General features: G+C 38.7%; 1 protein-coding gene across 33 annotated transcripts in view; it reads right to left on the reverse strand.

Annotated features, from left to right (window-relative positions):
* The window catches only part of ABLIM2 (actin binding LIM protein family member 2), a 142,896-nt gene that overhangs the window by 88,590 nt on the left and 41,169 nt on the right, over positions 1–13,137 (reverse strand). For all 33 annotated transcript variants that reach the window (XR_014583817.1, XR_014583818.1, XR_014583819.1 and 30 more), the window contains exon 3: positions 1,888–2,071. Coding sequence is in view for 24 of the 33 variants with exons in the window: in XM_083834494.1 (XP_083690620.1) it covers positions 1,888–2,071 (184 nt within the window). In the remaining 9 variants the exon portion in view is untranslated. The remainder of the gene's footprint in view (positions 1–1,887; positions 2,072–13,137) is intronic.

The following is a 13,137-nucleotide window of genomic DNA, read 5'->3' on the forward strand; positions in this document are numbered from 1 at the left end:
TCCAATAATTTAGTTACACATGAAAGTTAGGGAATATCTCTGATTTTTTTTTAAATATGAAATAATATTGTATCAGCAACTTGATGTTTAAAATTGTAACCAAGGTTTGGCATGTCTTCACTACATGTGATATTTGTAGCATTTTCCTGTGAGTATCTTCTCTGTATTGTAATTCAGCTCACCTGAATTGTTAGGTACTTAACTAATTTAGTCATATGGAAGCTTGTTCTGAATTTCTAGGGAAAGGAGACAAATTGTACCACAAAGCTCCCTACTATCAGCTGAAGGACTGACTAAATACAGCAAGAGGTTAGTTCAGCAACAGCCTGATTGAAACCTGTGTGATTTAACAAGTTTCTAAGTACAGTAACACACAGGCACATAAATTAGGCCCCAGTGCTAAGCCCTAATCGTGTAGCTGAGGATGTCACTACACTTAGCAGGAAAGTAGAATTGATGTGTTTTTATTCTCCTCCTAGCTGAAGAAGTACCTCACTTTACAAGAAGGTACTACTGCTAAGAAAGGTACCACGAATTACCTGTGCTCCTTTGCAGATGAGCTGTAATACTGAAAGGCTGCAGTACAGCATGTACAGTCAGCATTTAACACAAGTGTCACAAATAGCCATGTAAATCATTCTACCTCCTATTAAATATACACATATATTTAAGCTTATTTGTTATCTTCACTCCTCATGTTTTTTTAAACTATGCAAAAAGAAATATCTCCTACTAATCATGGCACAACCTGAACAGACATAATTTAATCTAACAAAGGCCTGTCAGTCTTGGAGACTTCCCCTTAACGTAGCTATTTAATTATTTGTGCAATTGAAATATTCAGGCTACACAGACATCCTGCCATGAAGCATGGCTGTTCAGGAATTTGAAGCAAGTCCTGTTTCTGTATGGACACAGGAGGACATCTGAGCTGCACAATTATCTGAACGTTGCACGGCATCTATAATGTGATGCCTCAGTGCCCCGTAACTCAGAGCAACAAAGCTTGTGCTTTCTCTTTAAATGTGGGATTGCCTTCTTGTGTTGGTCCAGGCTCCAGTTTAGACAGAGAAATTATTAGAGCATTTGCATTTACTTCAAACTGTTGCAACAACAGTGCATTTCCTGGAAATTTGGTGTATGTAAAGTTTCTTCCAGGAGTCTTCAACATGTGTTTGTGCCATTTCCACAGAAGAGGGTTAAGATATGGTTCCAATAAACATCAATATTTTACTGCAGAGCCTGCAAACATTGCCACCAACACTGGGTCACAACGTGACATGTGCATGCACAGGAAATTATCCCGGTGAACTCCACCAGGCTGCTCAGGGAGGGGACAACCTGTATGCTGTGTCACTTGTCACCTACACTCCTGTGGGAGAATCTTCGTGAAATCCAACACATACATCAGTGTCTGTGAGCCCAGGGCCCTTCTGTTCTATTTTAAATGACTACTGTAGTTTCTGGGAAGCAGCGCTGTGATATTTCAGTTTAAGTCTATTCAAACTGTATACATTTGGCTTGCCTCAGATTCAGTCAATGGTTTCTGAATCCTGTGTAACTTCAGTCAACAAAATACAAAATAAAAGACATCAGAGAAATAAGACAATATTTGGGGAAAAATGTTTGACTGTAGACACAATGGCAGTTTCTCAAGCACCTTGAAAACCTCATATAAAATACCATAAAACAGAGAAAGCATTGAAAAAAAACAAATGAGGTACTCAAGAATTTGGATTTTTTTTTTAATCTGCTAATTTTTATGGAACAGATCATAGAAAACAGATTTATATATATATATATATATATATGCTACAAGTTTGAATGCCTGGCATTGGTCTTTCAAAATCTATTTTTAAATGAAATACAGCTTCAGAGAACACATACCTGCACACAGCACACACAAAACAGTCTGGGTGATAGGTTTTGCCCAGTGCTGAGACCACTTCTCCCTCAATGAATTCATCGCAACTGAAGCATCGTGTACCATAGAGTCTCTGGTAGTCCAAAGTACAGATGTAGTCTCCCTGTCTCACAAAAAATCCTCCTTGAGCCAGGTCACATCCACAAGCTGCAGGAAGAAAAAAGGCAGACTCAGAAGGCTGAAAAAGGAAAGCTCTCTTTCTAAGATGATGCTGATTAGTAGGGTTCCTCGTGGAGTATTTTAGCAGTTCAATACATGGGCTTATGGTCACAGACAGTTTTGTATCTGAAAAACACCGCTTTTATAGTAAATTACATCAGTGGTGTATTTTGTACACCAGTAGTTTAGATTTATTCCTTGTAAAAATACTAACTTCGGTGCAGATGTTGCTAGTACAGATTTAAGTCTTTAAAAGTTGGGTACAGGGCTGGCATAAACAATACTCACAATTATATTTAATAGGTTAACGGAAACGCATAAGGGAGGTAAACCTTCATAATCCAAAGCACCAATGTTACAACCAATGTCTCTGAAATTATTCTACAATTGCTTGATATTCTTCCTGGACACGAAAGTGGATAAAATACCACTCCCTCTAAGTATGGGATTTGGTGTGCATGACAACTGCTGTAAACTTCTGTGGCAGTTTGCAAAATCTTTTAAAACAGATCTTAGGTTTACCTGATAAAAGTCATGCACCAAGCATGAATTGGAGAGATCTCCAGAACCATCTGCCCCTGGCAAAAGCAGAGTTTTCAATCCTATCTGTCAATTTATAGTTCTAAAGCTGAAGCTGTAGGAAAGGGTTAAAGTTGATTAACCAATTATTTGTGAGAGTTTTCAAGAGGCTTTCTCCATTGCACCAGGGATGGAGCTAGGCTGGCATCCTGAGATTATAAAATAGGAGAGGGACAACAGCCTCTCTCTCTCTCTCTCTTCTGTGTGGCTGAAGTAGACAGAGATGCAGGAGATGATCTTCATCCATACAGACCAAGATCTTTGAAAACCTATCAAACTGATTTAGAACAACTGAAATTGAAAATGGTGATTCTGCACTGCACTTCTCTTATTCTAAGTCACAGTATAATACATGTTACTACAGTCTTCTGCTCCTGGGGACATGCACGTTGGGAAGTACTTCCAGCAGCAAACCGTGCTTACAGTCATATGAGTCTGAGATGTGTAGCAGAGCAGACTGTGACAGTGTCACTACTCAGACGCAGCACACAGAAGAGTGGAAATGATGCTGTCCCAAAATTGTGGAGGTACTTAAACATCAAAAATGTTCCAGACGAAGATTCCTGCTTAGGTACCAGAGTCCACAGACAATCTGTTTTTTAAAAGTAAAGCTCCTTGTTCACACCAAAGCCTGATTGCATGGCCAAAATCAGATGTTTTGTACGTAAACAATGAGAAACGAGTCCAGTAAGCATGCTCGAGGCACAGAGTAACGTACCTACAACACAGAAAATCCTAGAAAGCATAGGACCCTGTTGTTTTCATTCAAAATCATATCCAGTCATGTCTTTTTTTTTTTTTTTTTTTTTTTTTTTTTTTTTTATCATCTTGCTTAATAGCTAGAGACTGTGGCACAAGAGGCCTGGACTCAAGGCCCTATTTAAAACCTGAGCGGGCATCTAAATCTCATTCTTTCTCCCTGGAGATGCCCCTAACCACTACATGACAAAACAACAATCATGCTGAAAATGTATTAGTATATGAATAAGAACAAAAGAACCTGGGTTAATTAACCTTTCTTAATTAACCTTTCTTTGGCTTATAAGCCAAAATAATTCCAATTATATTGCATTTACCATGGACAACAACAATAGGTTAGATGATTCATCTTGCAGTACATTGTTCATGTGCCTTACCTCACAGGCTTAAGACGTATGCATTCACATTTTTCTTCCTCACCTTTCTTTCGCCTTTGGTCTAATTTTTAGTAATGACACATTTTTTGTACAAACTCTTCACAAGACTTGTTAAGTGTTACAAGTTTCTTTTTGTTGATATTTCACCCACGTATGTACTGGTGTGACAAAAACACAAATCAGATATGGATTTAAGACGAGGATGAGCAGCATGCTGAGCTGATATTAATGATATAATAGTTCTAAATTGTATTAGATAGTGATTAAGCTTGCCGAGTGGGTCATAAGTGAAGAAATTTAAAGGACATAATTATGTTTTTGAAGGGACCAGGGAGAGGTTGCTTCCCTATAGAGTACTTCTTTATGCCAGCAGTGGCATATCTTTCTAGAGTGCAACTGGAAAAAGCCACCCAGAACTGTTTTGGGCAAGATTATATCATAAGATTAATAGTTACTATAGCCATCTGAACTATGAAGACAAGATTGCAGCATAGACAGAGATGCTTTGGCAAAAAGTAAAGACAGATTTTATACAAAATCGTACAAAATGCACAATGAAGTAGCAGCTGTCTGGAGAATGAGGTGGATGTTCGTAATGCTCCAAAAAGCTTTAACTGCCCGTTGCCTTCACCCTCACCAGGTGAGCGGCACCCCTCAGCCCTCTGCCACAGCCGCTCACAGACCAAGCTTGGCAGGAGATGCGGGGCAGGAAACGACTTACACATTTTTGCCTGCGCCATCCAAAAGTAACTTGGAGCTTGGCTTCCAAAACAAGGAGATGATGAGGAGACTGTAATGCACTCATAAATTATCTGTCGCTACTCTGTCCTGCAATCTTTACCCACCTGATACTCACCTGTTTATGCAGCAAACACAAACCAATATTTTTCCTGCTGACGTGGGTCCACACAGGCTCTGTCTCATTGCTGTCAACAGGACCCCACTGCTGAGGCTCTGGGCAGGTGGCATCAGTGACAGCCCTGCCACTGGAGTTAGACGGGTCCCTGTCTCACCCTGAAAGTACTTGCCTTTCCCATCACTGCCACAGAGGTTACAATTACCCTGGCTTCTTGTGTATTACTCCACATCCCTTTGCACTAATGCAAAGGAGAGGATCATGACAGTAAGGGGGGGCTGTATGCCTTGAGACATGGAGCAGGCAGAAGGAAAGAAAAAACTTGCAAATACTGGCAATCAGAGAACTACAAGTCATTAATGCTTTGGATGCACTGTGCCAAGTAGGTCCCATGGAGTTAGCGAGTACTGGAGGCACTATACCTTGTGAGACCTCATCTAGCACATAGGGTATAAATTTCTCAGTTATTTTCACAAAAGACTGATTCACACCAGAGCAGGTGTAAGGATGGCTATCAGGATGACATGAAAAAAAGAAAGCCTATTTTAAGAGAAAAGCAGAATTTAGCTTGTTTAGCCTACCAAAACAAAATGTAGCAAAACCTGAGGAAACAACTAATATCTAAACATAAATCTGAGATTGAAACAGAGTGAGTTAAAGAAAAGATGAAGAGGTATTTACACCCAGTGAGAATGTTGCCACAAGAACAAGGGAGGAAATTAATAGAAGTGTTTCTAACCATCACAGGCAAGTGGATTTGGAACAGCAAACCAGTAAGTATGAAAAAAAAAAAAAAAGAAAAAAAGGAAAAAAGGCCTCAGATCTCTACAGCTTTGGTATTAAGTCTGAGCAATATTAAAAAGGGATTATGAGATGTGATTGATTGAAATGTTAGCTTAAAGAGACTATTTTTAAGGGTAAGAAATATCACAGAATAATAAAAAGCATGAAGTGTGAGATGAGCTAGGAGGTAATTATAAATACATATATTTATAAATATACATACATTAAATATCTTTGGGATTGTGTACCTTAAATCCAATACATCCGTGAAATACAAATATCAACATTTTAAAATACATTTCTTTCATTTAATGCTTTTTCTTAATTAAGCAGATGCATCTGTCACCCTCCATAAATCAGCACTTAATGAATGTTACAATATAAGAAAAACCTGAACAACCTTATTCAACTGTTCCCCAATAACGCACAAAATGTCAACCTCTTGAATGCTATACTTATAATGGAAAGTGCATAGGAAGGGATAATACTGCTTTCTGTGTAATACAGTAGTAGAAATACACTGATATAAATAGGTTATAGTAAAAATTTATTTGGAACCAATTAGATCTGTAACAAATTGAAATGTCACTACTGGCCAAGATACTTATTTTTCTTTGGAGATTTGATAACCTCTTCCGCTCAGCAAGGCTATTACCTCATCAGTGTACATCTTTGTAACTACTGATTCAGTTTATTATAAGAACATTTTTATGGAAGAGTATTATAACTTCCTCGAATATTTCTTTTATAAACTCAGCTGTTTTTATGTCAGTAAAAACACAGCTTGTGAAGATTATGGCTGAAGCAATCTTACAGGTGCCATACTAAAGATTTTTTTTTAAATTTTTGCTTTTAAATGAAAAGAGGTTTTTCAGGCAAAAACATCAGGTACATTGTAAGATACTTAATCACAGAAAAAAGCTGGGATGAAAAGTTTTCAAACAGGCTTAGCTATCACACAGCAGTTTACTTTCTGTATCAATAACATCACTTTTAATATTTTTTTCAGCATTCTAAGCAGTTTAAAGTAATTTTTAATAAATATTGATGCCACATTTGTCCCCCTAATCTCAATTCTTGACAATGGTCATCAGTCCTTCTACGACTTTCCTCTAAACTGATTAGCTATGAAACAGCTATGCAAAAAAGTCCATTAACATATATATATATATATAATTATTTTATTTAATTATTATTTTTTTTTTGCACAGAAAACTGAGCAGAATGGGCCTTTGGCCCTTCCTTTGTATCTTATTTTAGCACGTGTCCGTAACAGACACCACTTATGTGACAGTGCACAGAGGTGCTACCCTCTGCAAAATCTTAATATTTATTCATGAATGGGGAAAAACGTAGCTCATGAGTGACTTTGGGGCATAGGACAGAGTCACCGTGGTTATGTCCTCCCACTCACCCTGCGACCTAGCAGTGTGGGTGAAGTTCCACAACCCTCCTCTGCTCCTGGCACATTGCTCCCCCACCCGCTATGCTCTGCCACCTACAGCCCAAGTCATGAGTCCTCACTACATCCTGCACTCTTTGAACCATTTGATACGATTTAACTTGATACCCAGCTGACAGAGGACAACACTAGGAATCCAGTTAAACACTGGCTTAAATATTAAAAGAAGTTCCAGTTTACAGCTGAGAAGAGAAGATCTGAAAAAAGACCCAATGGCTCTCCCTTGGGTGAGATGCTGCCCCTTTTCCTGCTGCAGATGTGGGCAGAGACACACTGCCCAGCTGAGATGGTCCTGCACACCTGCAGAAACAAGAAATCAGGGAAAGGAAACCTGAAGGAGGCCTGGGGAGCACATCTGAAGGCATTCACCAGACCTCACTCTTCTAGGATAGGAAATCAGCGTTATGTCACAGATCCACTCCTACCCAACACTTGTCACCCGAAATGAGTATCTGGAGGTAGGGTTATTTAAAACCTAGAAACAGCTTCCCACTACTACTGAAGTTCTTCTTACTGAAACAAGGAAAGCATTGCAAATATAGCACTTGTGATAATAAAGAGACAGTGACACTGAGAAACTAAGCTGCTTGTCATGGCATTACCCTGCACAGCCAGGCAATGCCCCACACTGAATGGTAATTGGCTTTAGGAGCAATTTTTAAGCGGTGAATAAACAAGTGTTTGTGTCCTGCTATGGTCTCTGGCAACAAACCACTACCAGCACGTGGTGGGGGACTTGAGAGGAAGGTAGCTGCACTGTTTCTGAAGAGGGTACCTCAGGATGCCTTCTCCCACAGCTCGGTATTTCCACTCATGGAGATGGTTTCCAGTTACCTGACACCAAAATACCTCCTACGGATCTGAGGGGTTCCTCTACTTGCTAGAAAAAGGCTATTTTTCCCCCCAGCCTGGTGTCTGTAACAGCACCTGGAGCACCGTCATTTATGCCGTGTGATTTCACAGTCTAAATCCACAATTCTGTATGGGTGGTTCATCACATAAGGCCTACATCCTATAAAGATAAATAATAGCAATTAATTAGGGAAATTTAAGCACACTGCTAGCCCTTTTATTGCATTCCATCAGTATTCCTTTTGCACTCCTCTATTTTCCTTGCTTTCAAATGAGACTAGTGAAAGAAGATTAATTTTTTGGCTGTGTGCAGGGCCTGAAAATCAGCTGTGTCCCGAGAGGCTCAGAGGATGCTGCGCTTGCTGTGCTGCTGTATGGTACAACAGGCTGTAACAGTAAAATGCGCTGGTCCTCTTGTCATCCAAGCAGAGCTGTTCTGCTTTCAGTCTGCCAAACAAGCAAGCATTTTGCTTATCAACCTGTAAATGCACGTATGAAGGTGGTTTGTTTGTTTGTTTGTTTTAAATTGTTTCCTTTCCCATTTGTTGCCTGACGCAAGCAACCAGGCATGAAAACAAGACAGAAGAGAGAGGCATAGTCCCTGAAAATAAAAGGAAGAAAAACACAACCATAATGTTACAGGCTAAACAAGGAAAAAAACAGCTCATTTCCCAACAGCTAAATGGAAATTTTCTTCCTCAGCACCGTGGTTTAAGTCCATTTCTAGCATTTCCCCTCCATCTCTGAGATGGATCCTGGTGGCTGACTAAGATCCCAAGAATGATACGCTAAGTATACTGCCAACATAGTTCTCTTTTGGCAGAAATACACCATTGATGCAGTCTGGGAGCCCATTCTCCAAAAGCCCATTATTATTTCTGGAACATTTCTCATGGCCACTATGCCCGTGAGAAACAACAGCAATCACCTGGCAAGCTTCCACTGCTACAATTTTGACTTAACTTCAAACTGACTTGCAATTAATTTGAAGTGGTCTAAACCAGTTTCCAGAAGATAACTGTGATGCTTTCTGCTCTGTGCTTTGGTGCTGATGAGTCCTGGTAAACTTCTCACAGAAGTTTTGGAGAAGTCTTCTGCCTCATAATACCTGAAATACTTGTAATCTCGAGGACTGGAATCTCATCTCATTTCTTAAAGTCTGTGGCAAACAAAAGAAGGAGCATGCAGCATCAGAACAGGTGTGCTGGACCCTTCCCCCACTTCCTAATAGGAACACACAAGCAGGCAGCTTTAGCATGGTACAACCAGAACAGCTTTCTGGAGCAGATAAGACACAGAGAACTGTGGGAATATACCTTCTCCATCTTGCAACATTTCACCGTACATGTGTAGCATTGGTAACAGTCTAGCTCTCGAGCCACATACTTCAGTGTAGGAAAACCCTTAGAGATCCTGAGTGATCTTACGAGATTGATGAAATATTAAAGACTCAGGTGCACTAATTAAAATGAAGGAGAGTTTGGGGAGTTTCTTGTGCATTATGTAACTTGACTCCTTTAATTTATTGGAACTACATATCTAATAATTTTTGCATTAGTGCATGTCAATTTTCCACTTCCCTCCTGCAAAGCAGAATTTCCCAATAGCTTAAAGACAGCATAACGGGCCTATAAAAGCTCTCACATAGTGTTACACGTGAGAGATAGCACTATGTACATGGCTCTTCCAAGATACCACAACAACTACCAGGAAATCTAGAAAAACTGTCCGGTTTGTAGCTCCTAACACCTTTGACATTTCTGACAAAATACTGCTCTCATTTGCCAGACTAATTAAGACAGCGAGTCTCTTTTTTTTTCCTTTTTTTAAAAGCAAACAAACAAACATGTAAAGCGAAAACATTAAATATTTTCTAATTTTTTATAATGATGCTTTGGGTGCCAATTACAGGTTTGCAAATTAAATAGTGCTTCATCTGACTACGCACCGATATGGCAGATGGTCTGGTGTTAATGAGTCGCAGAAAGCAGGAGGTGCAATAACAGTACTGTGGCAGTGATGAATTTTATGCAACAGCTCTGTGTCTCTGTGCAGACCTCCCATCACCTTGGCACACTCAAATGCCCAGTAACTACCCCAGCATGGTGTCTGTATCCTTGCTGTACCTCTGTGTGAAAAAGCATGATACAAAGTCCCTCTCCATTGAGGCAACTTTGCACTGACATCTTTTGTGTGGGTAAAAACTTCACCCTAAGAAGAGAACTTGAGCAATTCAACAGAATTATAGGCTTTTCATGGGGGTGACACTATCTAATGTGGGCTGAAATTATGTATGCTCAAAATTGCCTTATTTGAATAATAACTTTACTGCCTGCAAAGTTTATGTTTCCATCCAACACTTCATTTAATGAACATCAAGCATCATTTTAAAATGCATTCAGTTTTGCCTTATGCACATGGCTGTATCTGTGGTTTGGATCATCCCCCAAAAGTTTCAGCAATAACTTCTTTAAAAATCTGATCCGTGTTTTCAACAAGCACTTTGCTTTCAAGTATAACTGCTCCATCTTTGGACTAGAAGGATGGGATTAAGGCTAAACGTAAGGCGATGGAAGGACTAAAGAAAAATGTATATGTCTATTAGTAAGAAAATACTGGGCAGTATCCTAGGTGTAAAGAGTGAGCAAGGACAGCTTTACTATGCCCTAAAAAAACTAAGGCCCCACACACTGTGTCTTTATGAAATGAAATGAATCTAGTGGGAAACCAGAAATAACAAAAGTTTGGATTCTTGTGTTTGATGGTTAGATAAGCTCTATTTAAATATTAGGAAGATATTCCTTTTCCAGTACTTGCAACCATGATACTTGTAACTCTGTCCCTTTCACCAAACTTTACAAATATTATGTAAATTAATGAATGATACTTTAAAAAAATATATCATTAGACTGTAGATGAAATATATGCCTTGAAGCAAAGCTTTCACTAAAGCATTGATGTGGTTGCTATACCACCAAGACTTGAGGGGCTTCAGTATGTTCTTTATGAATCCAAAGAAAGGTTGCAACTAATAAGAGTAAGTGATTAAAACAACAGAAAAATTATCAATTACTTTATGATACAGAGACCTCATTTTAGGTTGGATATTAGAAAGAACTTCCTTACCAAAAGAGTTGTTAGGCATTGGAATGGGCTGCCCAGGGAAGTGGTTGAGTCACCATCCCTGGAGGTCTTTAAAAGACGTTTAGATTTAGAGCTTAGTGATACGGTTTAGTAGAGGACTTGTTAGTGGTAGGTCAGAGGTTGGACTAGATGATCTTGGAGGTCTCTTCCAACCTAGATGATTCTGTGATTGACTTACCTTTTTTTTTTTTTTTTCCATACTTAATAAAAGCAAGCTTTAATTATTAAGTTGCTTTTAGAAAGCTAGTGATTAGTGATTTTTAAAGTTTAAAAATCTCAAACCACAACATAACCACTGGCCACTGCAGTAGATCATTTGTACGTTGGCAGAAGTGATTTTTTTTCAGTGATAGAAAATGTAAAGTTAGCATGACATTCCTAAATCAGCCCTACACCAACCGTACTGTCAAAGAAAAACTTTGTCAGTATTGTGTCAAAAGTGTGTTTTTTCCCTATTATACTGAGTTAGTGTGGGATTGCAAGATCCTAAAGGACTTCGGAAGTGATGGGCATGTTGCTGAGAGTGCCTGATGAACAAGAGCCACCACATATCAACCCAGTGCCTGAGATACCACACATGCCACGAACCCCACTGCTTTGCCAAAAGCTGGGACTCAGAAATCTTACGAGTGAGTTTCCCGTAAATGACTCCCATTCTGAAATGTGAAACCCCTTAGCTATGTTCAGATACCAGTCCCTCAGATCACACAGCATAGCTTTTAACATACTTATTTATATCCTAGCAGATGCATTTGATCTAACAAACAAATCACTCCTACTACCAAGTTACTTTACTTTTTAAACCTTTTCAACAAATATTCTGTCCTAGCCCTTCCCATTAACATGGCTTCACAACAAATGGTATAAATCCAGGCTGCACTGTATGTTCTAATGAAAAAAGCATGCATGTAATGGCCTTAATATTGATCTAAAAATCCAGACCAGGGCTCTTTCACAATTTCCAGGAAGTTGTACTGCTGCAAGATAAACATTGACCCACTTACTTAACTCCAGCTGAAGATGTGAAATGTTCTACCAGGTTAATTAAACTAATAAATCAGAATACGTGGGGAAAAAAAGTGTATTTGAACCTAACAGCCATGCTGCCATGAAAGACTGCACATTCTGCATCCATAACAAGACAGCAATCCAGGGAATTCTGATTAGGGGTCAAGCGACATAACCTATGGATACATACATAGTGAAGCTTATATAGCACAATGGTCGCATTGTTTTTATTTTCTTTCTTTCTTTCTTTTTTTTTTTTTTTTTTGGGGACCAAACCAGTTCATCTTACATATGAGCCATCTTGTACAAAGACAAGCTTTGCAGGACTTTCCCATTTAACTCGGGTGAAGGCTACAGAAATTTTGCATGTAAATTGATTTGCAAACTTGCTATGGATTTTCCATTATTTAGTCTGCCCAAGTATATAAAGTATTATATATAGAGAGTATATAAAATACTGTAAAGTATGTTTTCTGGTTTTATATGAAGCAATAGTAATCATATTACCCATACCCTTAGAAATGCTGGGCTTTGATTCAGACTTCCTTATTTCCTAAATACTGCATTTGCCATAGGCTACTTCTACCTTGTGAATGTCAGGATGCTATTACACCACAAAAGAAGAAAAACTTGAGAAACATCTATGAACAAGGTAATTTCTATCTTTACGTAGGGCCAAAAAGGTTATTCAGGATAATATAATCACAGCACCTACATCTCTCCTATCTACAATTTTATGTTAGTCTGTGCCTCTCAGGGATCACTAAATTATGCTGTTGTAAATGAGCTCCAGGTGAGCATTTGCCTAACACAGTATGCAGTATGAGAAGCAGTCCTGACAGACACTCTCAGAATGAACTAGACATTGCAATTAGTTTGAGTTTTATTGTCTGAGTTGTCAATATTTGATCACCTCTTCTCGTTTTCCCTGTTGCTTTACATTACAGAAGTAGGAAATAATATTGAAATTTGCAAGTAAGGGAACTAAATATTTTGAAGTCTAATGAAGAAAATGTTTGCCTTATATTTCAAAGGCATTTTCTTCAATTGTAACTGCACTTTTATTAAACCTGATTAAAGTGGGAGATATTTTAAAGACTGAGTGAAAATTTGAAGTGGGACTCAATGGCACGTTCCCTACAGCCTTTTACTAGCAGATTAGTTGTGCACTTTAACAGTAAATAATATATACAAATAGATACGAGTATAAGCATTGCTAATCATGCATATTTAC

The sequence above is a fragment of the Anser anser genome (assembly GCF_964211835.1).
Source record: "Anser anser genome assembly, chromosome: 4".
NCBI classification, from domain to species: Eukaryota; Metazoa; Chordata; class Aves; order Anseriformes; family Anatidae; genus Anser; species Anser anser.